The following is a 13,727-nucleotide window of genomic DNA, read 5'->3' as shown; positions in this document are numbered from 1 at the left end:
AAATGCCATGCTTTCTAAAAACAGAGCCGAGGGGGAGAAGGTAGAGAGCAAATAAAAGAGGGCCAAGGATTGAGCCCTGGGGAACCCCATATGGAAGAGGAGCTGTGGAAGACACAAAATTGTCAATTTTTACACAGAAACTCCTATTAGTCAGGTAGGACCGAAACCAATTGAGGGCGACACCCTTGATGCCCACACAGTGCTCAAGACGAGAGATTAAGATATTTTTAACAGAAAAAACCCTCTAACAGAATCAGAACCACGCTCAGGACAAGTTTACCTGACCTGCTGGGTTGGAGAGGACAGGAAAGAGAGTGGAGGGAGGAAATGTGGTCAGTTTGTCCTCCAGCAGCAGAACTAAGGCAGCTTAGTTCTGCCTCCAGTTCTACTTTAGAAACTCTAGGAACCACAAGTAAACCTGCAGTCTGAGAGCACATATGACAGGTTAACCTCCATGCTGTGTGTTTTTGTCAGGGCTGTGGCTTGGTGTGGAGTGGGATAACCCCGAGAGAGGCAAACATGATGGCAGCCATGGAGGAGTGAAATATTTCACATGCAGGTAGCCCCCCACACTTTCTCTCAGCATTCCTCCATGCTTATTTATCTCAAGCTGAGCTTTAGTAAATGTAGTTTGCTTAATTTCTGTACTTTCACAAACAAAAGGGTTAAAGTTTCATCAAAGATTTGTGTGGAATGAAGTCAAATGTATTTTCTCTCTAACATAGGCATCCTAAAGGAGGTTCCTTTGTTCGCCCAGGGAAGGCAAGTTTCGGAGTGGACTTCCTGACTGCTTTTCGACAGACCTATGAGTTTAACACAGAAGAAGTTCTGAGTGAGAAGATCACCATTTCCTCCAAAAAGCTGAAATGGTTTGGTGTTAAAGAGCGCAGGTACTGTTTCCTGTCTGAATCAGGATTTGGTGTGTTTGCTTGTTTTGGCTTTTTATAAATGATAAGATGTGCTGAACAGCTGGAGGTAGCTTGATCCAAGGCAGCTGGACAGTTGGGTGTGGCAGAGCAAAAGTGTGGTTAAAATAAAAGAAAATGGCTTCCTTAGATAAAATCTTTTACTAATTGGCTTTTTCAATGTATGTGAATGTTTCTGTACAGTGCCCTGAGATGCTATATAAATATACTGAATTCAATTGAATTTCAGTCTGTAACCCCAATTCTGTAAAAGTTGGTTTGTTGTTTAAAATACAAATAAAAACAGAATGCAATGATTTGAAAATCTCATAAATCTACATTTTATTCACAATGAAACATAGTCAGCATATGGAATGTTTAAAAACCGTACAACTTTTGGGAAGAAAACAAGGTCATTTGGAGAAGGATGGCAGCAACACATCTCAAACAACTTGGTGCAGGACCAGGTTTCTCACCGTGATGCAGCCCTTCTTCTTTTAACTACACTTTGTAAACATCTAGGAACTGTTGAGACCACTTATTCATCGTACAAGAAAGGAAGTTGCACTTGATTTAGTAGAAATGCCGAGATTTGCAATACAGGTCAATGAAGCATCACAGTATCCCACTATGCTGTGACAAATTGGTAACATCGTTCATGAGGGAGTTTCCAGGATGTCTGGAAATGTTTATGGGGTTCTCAGTTTCTTCTCATGAGCGGCAGAGCGGCAGGGCTGTGCATCTGAGCATATTCAGAAAAGCTGCAAGACAAATAGTTGCAGAGTTGTTATGGGTGACTGGAATCTGTCTTGAACCCTTCTCCTTTTAGTTTCTGTAATTCAGGAGCACTACAGCTGTATTTTTTCATAAACTGCCACTTGCTTTTTTTTGCTACTGTATGGAAATAAGGGGTGACACGGTGGAGCAGTGCAAAAGCATCAACTGACACGTGAAGCGTCTCCCTTCATGTGAACGGGCTCAGAGACTAAGGAAGAAAGTCTGTGTTATTAGAACCACCACTGTATAACTTGTCATTTCTGAATCAAGTTTTAGTCTCAGTTGAACCTGCTCAGCAGTCTGCCCCTCTGGTGACAGGTCCTGAAGCTGCATGCTGTTAAAATAAAAATCCTTTGCTCTCACAGTCAAAAGTTGACAAAAATTGCTATACTGCTAGTTCCTTTTGAAAATACAATAAAATAAAGTGAGTAAAAGTGTTTGTAAAGTACCTAACTCCTAACCCACTGCTGTGAATGACATCACACAAGCTGGGGCTGTTTAGATTTGCACATTTTAGAAAATGATGATTTGATGATCAACAGCAAACAACCGAGAATGACAGAGTATTCGTTGGCAGCCCATGTCCCTGTAAAGTCTGAAGTAGATTGGACAGACTTCAAAAAACGTTTTCATTGACATTGCAAAAAGAGTAATTAAGCCGAGCTTATTGATCACTTAAGTTTTTCAACTAGCTGCTGTATAAAGAGTTGTTTTTTTATTTTCATGAAGACCAGAGTGACCTTTTGTGTTTTGTTTGTTTCTACAGATTTGAGAATCTTCCATCAGTGGTGCTAAACTGCCAGGAGGTGAATGGACCAGGGGCTCCTGGAGAAATCAGGAAAACAACACCCAGTATCCTAAACTGCACGTCATTTTGGGGGTAGGGGGCCATTTATATGCATTTATTTGCACTTCATTGACTTTTAGAAGCGTAGTCTTTTCATACGACACAAGCTGAATGCCATTACCACAGAGTAGCTGCAGTGGAGATCCAAAAGGGCTGAACAGTTTTCCTAACATGTCTATGGTCTTCTCTGTTGTGACTGACTTCATTATAGCTGCTTCTGGGCATTTACTGTGTGCGTTGACAACAACAAGGAACATTATGTTCTTTAATGAACCTCCACAGTCAACATGCACATGAGGCCAAGGCTCTGAAGGGAACTCCCATGGATGAAGGGGATTGTTTCAGAGTTTGTGATACGATAAACAGCTCTTGGCCATCACCTTGATCTGTCTCTCCCCCCATGTCCTGCATGAAATTGTGACAATACCTTCGTTCTGAGAGACTGAGGGATAATTGCTCTCCTCCTGCCCATAACAAACAAGCAGCCGAACCAGACAGCTCTGTCTGTCTGGCAAGGAAGGGCTTCAAATCTGCATCAATGTCAGGAAATTGACCTGTGATGATCATATTCATAACCATAGACAACACAGGATTATTTCTGGTTTCCCTCTTTACCTGTACTGATGAGACAAGTGCTTTATCAACTTCTGGAAATATCCACAGTATATATCCACTATGATTTTGTGACAGGGAGAGGTAATTTCTAGATAAACCATCTGTATTACATTAAGAGTCTGACTTGCGGTACTTAATGTTGTGGAAATGTCCAGACAGCAATTATTTGAGAGGCAGCAAGTGATGGAATCACAGTGTATGGTCCTAGAATGGTCATGAGGGGTTCTGATCGGTCAGGAGAGTGAACTTCATTCTATACAGGTATTAATAGAATTTTCTTTCTCCAAATTTAATGTTCAGAGCCTTGTGCTCCGGTTGAACATAGTTAGATTCAGCCTTGCTCCATGCTCTTGATGCAAAAGCATTTTGTTCTGCAGTACAATTTGGAAGGATGTGTGAGAATCACTGCATCCAAGCTTCACAGGTGAACTGGATTGGAAGCAATGGTCAGCCTCAGATATTGTCAGCATCTCTTTGGCTCCTTTAAAAGGCTTCTGATAGCTTTCTCTCTACTTCAGGCCTTACCCTTGTGTAGCAGATGGTATGATGATTTCCATAGTGTTGCTGAATTGGGAATGAAACCCCCATAGTAGTTCAGTATTCCCCAAAAAGATCTCAGCTGACTAACAGGTTCAGGTGGAGACATCCAGTTAAAGGAATATTCCACAGAGGACATGGAAAAACTCCCACTTTTCGTTACAAACTCTCAGCCCATATTTCTTCAGTCCTTGAAGAGTTGCATCCAAGTTTTACAGCAGTTCATCATCATCTGCACCAGGGCACAGAATGCCGTCCAGGAAACACTGGGCTCCTGACAACTCATTTAGGATTTGATCCATAGCTTGTCGGAAAAATTCCAAAGCTGATGTGTTACCAGAAATGGTAAATGGTAAATGGCTTGCACTTATATAGCGCTTTATCTAGTCCAAGGACCCCAAAGTGCTTCACACTACAATCATTGACCCATTCATTCACACACTGATGGCAGTAAGCTACATTGTAGCCACAGCTGCCCTGGGGCGGGCTGACAGAAGTGAGCAGAAGTCTGCATTATCTGAAGAGTCCTTTGTGTGTGTCAATAGTCAGTAATTCATTAGACTTCATTTCAAAGTTCATCTGTAGATAATCTTGATTTAGATCAATCTTGTTAAACTGTTGTCCTCTGCTAAATCCAGCAAGTATGTCATGGATGAGTGGGAGGGGGTACTGTTCTGCTGCTAACACAGGGTTTATTGTTACCTTAAAGTCTCCACAGATCTATTCCACCATCTTTTGTAGTATCAGAACAATGAGAAGAGTGGAAACAGAAGCTGCTTCTCTGAGAGATGTTTTTCAGGTGCTGTGTCTGGTCTGGCTCACACAGAAGAGGAAGAGGAGAGGTCATTCCTCTTTCGTTGCTGGTGTCTGCTTCAGAGTCATTGGTGGCTGCTGGTTGCATGATCCTACACTGAGACGAGTGGTTGGTTACATGGTGGGAGGGATGCTGCAGTGGGGAAAGATGGATCTGGAAGAAGGGAGGAATATGCTCACACACAAGTTTGTATTTCTGTCTTTATTAGGACATTCATTGTATTGATTTCTATTCATTTCTGTAGCCCAGGGGTAGGCAACCTTGACCCTCGAGGGCCTCTATCCTGCATGTTTTACTTGTTCCTCTGCTCCAACACACCTGATTTGAATCAGTGGGTGATTAACAGGCTTCTGCAGAACATGAAGAGGTGATTTAACCACTGAATCAGGTGTGTTGGAGCAGAGAAACAAGGAAAACATGCAGGATAGTGGCCCTCGAGGCATGAGATCATACATGACATGGCAGCAACTCTGTGTCTTTGGGCATGTAGATGTGGTGTAGACAACTGAAGTTCGAACACGGAACCGGAATGAGGACGGAATGAAATTTAAGTGACTTTGAATGTGATTGTTGGTGTCAGACGGGCTGGTCTGAGTATTTCAGTAACTGCTGATCTACTGAGATATTTTACACACAACCATCTCTAGGGTTTAAAGAGAACGATCCAAAAAAGAGAAAATATCCAGTGAGGAACAGTTGTGTGGAGAAAAAAAAGCCTTGTTGATGTCAGAGGTCAGAGGAGAATGGACAGAAAGGCAACAGTAGCTCAAATAACCACTTGTTACAACCCAGGTATGCAGAATACCATCTCTGAACAAACAACTTGTCCAGCCTTTAAGCAGATGGGCTACAGCAGCTAAATACCACACCAGGTGACACTCCTGTCAGCTAAGAAGAGGAAACTGAGGCTACAGTTCACACAGACCTCCCAAAACTGGACAATAAGAAATTGGATAAACATCTGAGTCTTGATTCATTAAAGTCCAGTGGCCTTTACGGTCATCTCAGTTCAATCAATCACCTTTAGGATGCGGTAAAACGGGAGACACATCAAAGATGTGACATTGTCATGTCAATATGGACCAGACTCTCTGAGGAAGGTTTTCAAAACCTTGTTGAATTTATGACATAAATAATTTTGTCAGTTCTGAAGGAAAAGGGGGTCAAACCTGGTACTAGGAAGGTGACTGAGGCAGACAGAAAACACACACAGAAACACAGCCACTCCTTGGCCTTTCAGTGCCGAGCGATAATAACTCTGCATGCCTTAACAGCAGTGATCAGATGTCCAGTGGTTGGACCTCAGTGGGTCTCTGTTGTCCTCTTGGGAAGAAGTGTCCACCATCACTGAGCAGCTGGAGAAGCTGAGAGGACTACAGCTCAGGTAGGGCTTCTTCTTCTTCTGAATGATTTTTGTTCTTGGCTTTTTTTTTACAAACTGAACACTTTTTTACAACGATCTTTTATAGTAACAACAGATTAAGATTACCTTCTGACCCCTGGGCTCACTGCCAGGCTTTCTCCAACCTCAAAGTCCTTGCCCTAAACGGCTGCATGCTCACCTGGCTGCAGGTAAATCCCTCAGTACACTTCACACATCAAAAAGAACTATACACTACCTAACCACAAAAGTTAAATGCCGATGTACATTTTTAATTGGTATAAGAATATTAATTCTTCTCATATGATGTTCATTGCCCACCGATAAAGGTGATAATGTTTTTTGCAATATCTGTTTTTTTTCTTTTCTTTTTTGTGACATTAGCAAAATATCTCATGAACCAATGGATGGACTATAATGAAACTTTTAGTAAGTAATCATTGAATGAACATCTGCAGCTGAATAACCTTTGGAGTCAAACTAGTCAATTTTACAGACATTGAGCTAAAGATTTATGCAGTAGTAGCTGAGAGTTATGCAAAAAACATACTCTTGATGTGACATCTCACCATATTGCATAAGATCACACATAAAATTATGTTCAAGGTTTTTAGCAAAACAGCTACAACTGTGTCATTCCTCAACATGAAATGATTTCAGTCTAAAACCTGAAAAACGATGGAAGAACTGAAAGGAACACAACACGACAGCTTAAAGTAGCAGAATGCTATTTAAATCTAAGAATCTTTAAATGTTTGCCTGTCTCCCAGGAGAGATGCTTAGGGCCCTGTTTACACAGCGCTGATATCGTGGAAACGTTAAAGATTTTCAGATGTTGATTGAATAAAAGTTGCATGTTTACACAGTGCTGCTGTGCTTGTTAAACCTGCTGTAATTTCCATGCCAGGCCACTAGTTGGCGGTTACACACGCATGCGTGCCCACACCGGTCTTTCCAGTATGTAAACAGTTACATCTAAAATGCTGAATACAGAGGCTTTTGTTTTTACACTGTGGTTGGGTTGCTGTGATATGTTAAAAAGTTTCTGTGTCAGATGTTGGGTAAAGAAATGGCTGAACTACAACATAAATGTTAGTTTCACAGAAAGAAGAGCTTTGAGTAAATGACCTCTTGGTCACATGCATGAAGGTGTGATTAAGAGGGAAGGTGAGTGGGAGACCTCCTCTGTTTAAAGTTGGTCTTTCTTGTTAGATGTGAAAGGCTTTATTCACCCCTGTCTCAAACCGTCTGTCTATTCTGTCCAAACTATGAACATTTTGGTCCTCAAGAGTGTCCCTTATCCTTGAGGTGTAGGTACACAGTCGAGTCTTGTCTTGGAGAGACATGGTCAACTCTCCTGGGTTGACCATGGGTTTGTGGAGAGGCTGTTTACAAATGTTCAAATGTTCCTAATGACTCTCCAGTGGGAGGGGACTGCGATTAATCTTCATGTGAATTTAGGTGCATAACAGATCATCTCAAGTAGATTAAAGCTTAAAACCATACACTCTCCAGTTTTTACTCAAGAAAGCTCCCTGCATGGGAAGCCAAACGTCTTCAATCTCATAACCGAAGTCTAGTTGTTTTGGATTTTAAAATGTTTTTGGATAGAGCTGATTTGATTTGTTGCCAAAAAGCTCCAGTGTTGTCTCATCTGTTCAAAGGGCATTCCTACAGAAGCTTTGTGGATTGTTGATATGCATTTTGGTAAATTCCAGTCTGGCCTTTTTAGGATTTTGTGTCCTCCTTGGTCATCAGCCATGAAGTCCACTTTGGCTCAAACAGTGATCGATGGTGCAATCTGACACTGATGTACCCTGACTTTGGAGTTTACCTCTAATCTTTTTGGAAGTTGTACTAGACTCTTTTGATTACATTTATATATTCCTCTTGTGGCCACGTTCAAGGAGGTTGGATACAGTCCCTTACACCATGATACCAAACAGCGCAGTGACTAATGTTCACAGAGTGACTGATTACAAGATGGACAACACCTGTAATATTATAGGACACATCTTACTTTAACATATTTTTATGGTCAAATTATTTTCAATCTTTTGTAGGATATCATCCTTTTTGTCAAGGCCAGTTTTATTAGTTTATATTTCTGTTTAACAAAAATTCAAAAGCAATAGCTGATTTTCACTGGCTGTTTTTCATTATTTTTTTAGTTTAAAGTTATTTCAGTTTCAAGTTATTGTTGTGGGTTTTTCTTTCTTTAACAAAAGGGTGTGTCTACATCTGTACCTTGAGATATACATGCAGAATGTTATCTTGTTAAAAGTAGCCCTCAGAAGATATAAAGTCAGACATTGTGAGCAGCAGTAGTACTGTGGAAAGCTGGTTGTGTAAGACTGATGCTAGTCTTCAAAATGCTGGAGTAGACTTTTAGTCATGCAGAACATGGTAAATCCAAATACGTTTTAAAAAAATTGACTTCTATTCTGACATTGAAGACGTTTTGTTTCTCGTTTGAGGAGCTTTCTCAATTCTAAAAATGTGTGGAGTTTCAATCTTTTAAACTGAGATTCAGATGCAGATTACACTCACTCTCATCATAGCAGAGAGTTATTAGGGCCTTGGTTTGCCTGGCTAACACACAAGATGCTTTGATCACATAAATGAAGGTGTTGCTTAGATTGAAAATTACTTGATATCAACTGTGGTGCAATGATCGATTAATTACTTTGGCGTTTTAAAGACAAGATGCACAGTGATCCTCAACACTTCTGAATACCAGGAAAACATAACAACATTACTTAGCAACGGTGCTGCATATAGAACTTGAAGAGGGACCCAACTAGCATCTACAAAAAGAAGTCGCTACCAGCAAAAACTTGAACTGGACAAAAGAATTATTCGATCATTGTACAACATGTTATATCCGGGGGAATCCATTCCACGTTTCTTTGGACTTCCCAAAATATACAGAGAAAGAACACCACTTAGACCCATCAGCAGCCGCATAAACCCAGTGACGTATGATATCGTAAAACATCAGGCTGGTATTTTAACACCTCTTGTTTGAAACACACCTCATCACATAGAGAGTTCCATAGGTTTTGCAATCAAAGTTCAACATTGGAAGCTAGCTCCAGGGAAAACCCTTGCATATTTTGATGTCACTTCTCTTTTCACTTGCTTACCAACATCAGAAGCAATGGAAACCACCAGAAAACTTCAACAAGATAATGACCTAAACAACAGGAACAATTGCATCCCGGACCAGAGCTGTACCCTGCTGGACCTCTGCCTTTCCACCACTTATTTCAAGTATAACGACAGTTTTTACAGACAGAAGCATGGTTGCACCATGGGATCTCCAATGTCACCAACTGTGGCCAATCTCTACGTGGAGGAAGTGGAGCAGAGAGCCCTGAACTCCTTTGAGGGAGCTACACCAAGCTATTGGTTCAGATATGTGGTGATACCAAAATCCAAGCTAAGGAAGTAAAAGCATTCACCAGAGGTATCAACTCTGTTGACAGTAACATCAAGTTCACCAAAGAGGCTGGGAATGGCATCAAGCTGCATTTTGTATTGTTTGGTGCATATGGAAAGAGATGGAAGCCTCAACATTGAGGTCTACAGGAAACCAACCCACACAGATCAGTACCTTCTGTTTGACTCTCACCACCCTCTGGAACACAAACTCTCTGTTATCAGAACGCTACAGCATCGGGCTGAACACGTCCCCACGAAGACAGAAGGGAAGGAAAAGGAACAAACAGAAGCACATCAAAAAAGTTCTCCAGACATGTGAACAACCTCTCCACAGACGCATGGCTCAACACAGGAGAGCCACCTCTTCTGGACAGGACTCAGCTGTCCACCTACACCTTAAGGATAAGGGACACTCTTTGAGGACCAAAATGTTCATATTTTGGACCGAGAAGACAGATGGTTTAAGAGAGGGGTGAGGAAGTCATTTACGTCAAACGAGAGAAACCAACTTTATACAGAGGAGGAGGTCTCAGATTCCAGCTTTCTAAAGGCCTTTGCATACTCCACGAGAAGTCATGAAGTTGGCTCTCATTCATATGGATGTGTGACAAAAATTGTCATTTTCATTCTTGTAGCAGCTTCATCCACCACTTTGGGACACAAGGCTGATCTTTTTCTCACAGGGTTTAGGCCAAGTATTATGTGATTGGTCAGAATTTTTTATGGTTGTGTTTATGCAGAAAAGCCAGTGAGCTTTAATGGAGTCATTTTGCTTCCACTGCTCTGCTGAGGCTGTTAGAAAATACAGTCGTCTTTACAACCGTTCTAGAAAAAACTTATAAACCTATGAACTTAAAAAAACCACACAGAGACACAGGTGGCTCTTTGTCGCTGTGACTGTCTGTTTAATAAACGCGTCTGGTCACGGTAAGAGAAGCAAAATTCTGTACAAGTGTCTCGTAGACTATGAAAGGTGTTTCGCAACCACATGACCGTGAATCGACTTTTTGATGTGTTATGGAGTATGCTGGAGCCTTAAGACTTACAATAGAGCATTAGGCCTGATACTCAGTCATTTTCCTTCATTCATGTGTTGTTTGTGAGCCAGGCAAAAAAAAAAACTAACGAATCTCCATTGGGAGGACAGTGAGTGTAATCTGCATGTGAATCTAGTTTACATAACAAATCAGTTTAAAAGATAGGAACTCGACATTCTCTGTTTTTTGAATTGAGAAAACTTCTCATATGGGAAGTGAAAGGTCTTCAGCTACAGAATAGAAGTCCAGTTGTTTAGTTTTTTTTTAAACTTTTTTGTACTCATCTTTAAAGTTTCCAGAAGGTTTGATTATTGGTTCTGTTCTGTTTTTCTGCAATCAGGTCCTGGAGTGTGCAGCCATGTGTCCCCAACTGGAGGATCTGTTTTTAGAAAAGAACAACATAACAGAGCTGCAGAGGTACTTCTGCTGTCATCCCTCCGCTCTGTTACACATTGTGATTTTTCACACAGATCACTGAGAAACCAACATGAGTGTGTATGTTGTGTCTGAACCTTTGAAGGCCGGAGGGAGGAGTACTGCAGAAACTGAAGTGTCTCAATCTGTCCTGTAATCCTTTAGTACAGAACTGCATCCTCAATCTGTCTGCTCTGCCCAGGTACAGTCAGCATCACTCAGTCTGCACTCTGATAAATATGACTGTGATTAAAACAAGATGTCATGTAAGGTGTTAGGAACTTATCAGTAGTCAGCGCAGAGTACCTTTTAATAACTAAACTTTCAGAAAGTAATCATTGCATAAATATCTGCAACTGATACATTTTTGGAGTCTACCCAATTTGAGATTGCCATTGCAGCTAAGTGACTTTATTAAACACAAAAATGGCTATAATTCAGTCAGTTTTGCTGATGAGCTTTTTTGATAATGAGTTTAACTTTGGTGTGATAGTAGCTGAGAGTCATTCCAAAGGCTGTTATTATTCTCCAAAGGTTAACTAGTTGTACAACATTTGCTTTTTAGAACTTTAGCATTAACTGTTGTAGTCAGCTTTGTCTATTAGCAAAATATCTCATGGTGAGTCATTCACAGCACATACTCAGGATCTTCAATATTGCATGACATTGCATGGAAAGTCATTTACAAGGTTTGAATAAAATGGCTAGAACTGAGGTATGAATCTGGTGGAGGTATATGTAAAATGTATCTACTGATGCATCTGGACACATTATCTGTGATGTTCCTGGAATCATTGGGTGTTTTGGGTCTTTCAACATCATACACCCTCTTCCATGTGACCCAGCCAAGGATGATCAGTTCCCAGCTTGTGTCCAGTTGTCTAACTAGCTACAGTGACTCTACAGTTCTCCTCTGTTAACCCACAACCATCTTGAGACCCTCTTTGCTGCTTCAGTGGTGCTACGGATGGCTCTCCTCTTGCAATCTCTCTCAATGCCAAGACTACTCAAGTCTCTGGCCAAAGAGCGAGCCGCAAAACCTCTGCAACCAAGCTCAGCTGGGAAGCACCTTGCTCTCCAACCTGCCTGCTTGCAGTCGCTGATCAGCCCTGCGAACTTGAAGAGCCTTTTCTCAAAGGCTTCTTCCAAGCGATCTTTCCATGGGACTGTCAGCTCCAGCAGCATGGCTTGCTTGGTGACCTCAGACACAAGGACGAGTGAGGTGACAGCAATGTGGCTGGGAAACTTCAGTTGCTTTCCAAGATCCATCAATATCTTCCAATCTCTAGCAGAGGTCAGGATGCCTGCCGATGGCCTTTTGACTGGACCTGCCTGCTCCCCTGCCCTGATGAATGCAATGGTTTTCTTGGAGGGACACAACTTCTTTGCCAAAACTGTCCTGTGCTCATAGCTTCAGTGATCACCTTAAAGACTCATTCATGCCTCCATCAGTAAGGTCCTTCACCAAGTGCAGTGGTGCAGCAGCTGAGTATGTGCTCTAGGGTACCTGTCTTGGAACACAATGGGCGTGCTGGAGAATCTGCAATGCCCCATGTGTGCAGGTTACATGGGCTTGGAAGCACATCATACACCGCCTGGAATAGAAATTTGATGCGTTGAGGTTCTGCTTTCCAGATGTTGGTCCAGGTCACTTTCCTCTCAACCATGTTCTCCCATCGTGTCCAAGCCCCCTGTTGCCCCCCTGTTGCCTCATTCCCACTTTCTTGCATGATCTTAACTCATCCACGCCTGCTCTTACCTCCTATTGGATAAGGCGACGTCTGTCCTTCCCTCTGGCGTCTAACTGAGGAGTTGGGAAAAGATCCTAACCCGGCTTGGTCCCTTGTGACCACTCCCACAAGGCTCCTTTGATGCATCCTTGCCTCAGCCTCTTGGACTGCCTCCTCTGCACTGCACTTCCTGCCTGTCCTCACCTGGATGCCAACTTTAGCCACCTTTCAGTTCACTAGAGTCCCGATACTCCACCACTTTTCTAGCTCTCGTCACCTCAAATTTCTCTTCCAGGGATTTAAAGTGCAGTTGTAATTTGTTGTTGTGCCCGTAGAGTGCAATGCTCCTCAGGCTCTTGGGTAATCTTAACCACCTCCGGATGTAGTTGCTGACTTTCCTCTCCAAGATCTCAACTGTAGAGATTGGGACAGCATTGATGAGGAGGGGCCACAAGGTCCTTGGAAGGATGTCATGCTGATAAACCCAGGCTTTGAACTTTCCAGGAAGACTGGATTTGTCCATGAATTTCAGCCAGTCATCCAGCTCAGAACAGGTTGCCTGGACAGAAGCCGTATAAATCGACCTGTACCGGCAAAAGTTTCAGTGGTTGGATGGATTGAGTTTATGGAGACGGACCTAAAAAAGACTTGCTGCTGTAACTGCTGCTAACGATGGTGGCACAAAGGACTGAGTTTTGGGAGGGTACATATATTTTTACCATTTATACTATTTTTCACTTTTATATTTTTTATTATTGTTTAAATCAAGTTACTTTCCCTTAATATTGAAGTTATTTTAACTTCAATAATCTGCAGTATTTTGTCTAAACTTAATAAAATTCATTTAAAGTCCAGGTTCAGGTTATAGGGTGAATACTTTTGCAACTCACTGTACTGTAGTGTCAGGAAAACAAGATAATGTTTAAATATGGAAAGTTTTTTTTGTAAAACTAATTTGAGGTGATCTAAATGTTCCAAAATGTTCTTGCTGTTGTATTTCAGACTGAAGGAGCTCAACCTGTCTGATACCGGACTGTCTGCTATCCGATTTGAAGATGCTGCTCCAGGTTTAGTAACAAATGAAATAATGTTTGCTCTATTGTTTGATTTTTGATAGATTTTTTTTTTCCTCTTTTCTGTTTTCTTACGTATCCATAGGGTTGCGCAATATTAGAAAAACTTGTGTGTAGGTCTAGGCTACGATGCCTTGTTGTTGCTACTTCCAG

At 41.6% G+C, this 13,727-nt stretch overlaps 1 protein-coding gene across 1 annotated transcript in view; it reads left to right on the top strand.

The window, feature by feature from the left end:
* Positions 1-13,727, top strand: part of tbce (tubulin folding cofactor E) — a 29,875-nt gene that overhangs the window by 5,534 nt on the left and 10,614 nt on the right. The window contains exons 2-9 of the mRNA XM_017435670.3: positions 475-559; positions 726-890; positions 2,449-2,534; positions 5,780-5,879; positions 5,965-6,067; positions 10,698-10,774; positions 10,878-10,973; positions 13,504-13,568. Of these exons, the coding sequence (XP_017291159.1) occupies positions 475-559; positions 726-890; positions 2,449-2,534; positions 5,780-5,879; positions 5,965-6,067; positions 10,698-10,774; positions 10,878-10,973; positions 13,504-13,568 (777 nt within the window). The remainder of the gene's footprint in view (positions 1-474; positions 560-725; positions 891-2,448; positions 2,535-5,779; positions 5,880-5,964; positions 6,068-10,697; positions 10,775-10,877; positions 10,974-13,503; positions 13,569-13,727) is intronic.

This window comes from Kryptolebias marmoratus, linkage group LG6, assembly GCF_001649575.2.
Source record: "Kryptolebias marmoratus isolate JLee-2015 linkage group LG6, ASM164957v2, whole genome shotgun sequence".
In the NCBI taxonomy this organism is placed as follows: Eukaryota; Metazoa; Chordata; class Actinopteri; order Cyprinodontiformes; family Rivulidae; genus Kryptolebias; species Kryptolebias marmoratus.
This window is presented reverse-complemented; position numbering and strand designations above follow the sequence as displayed.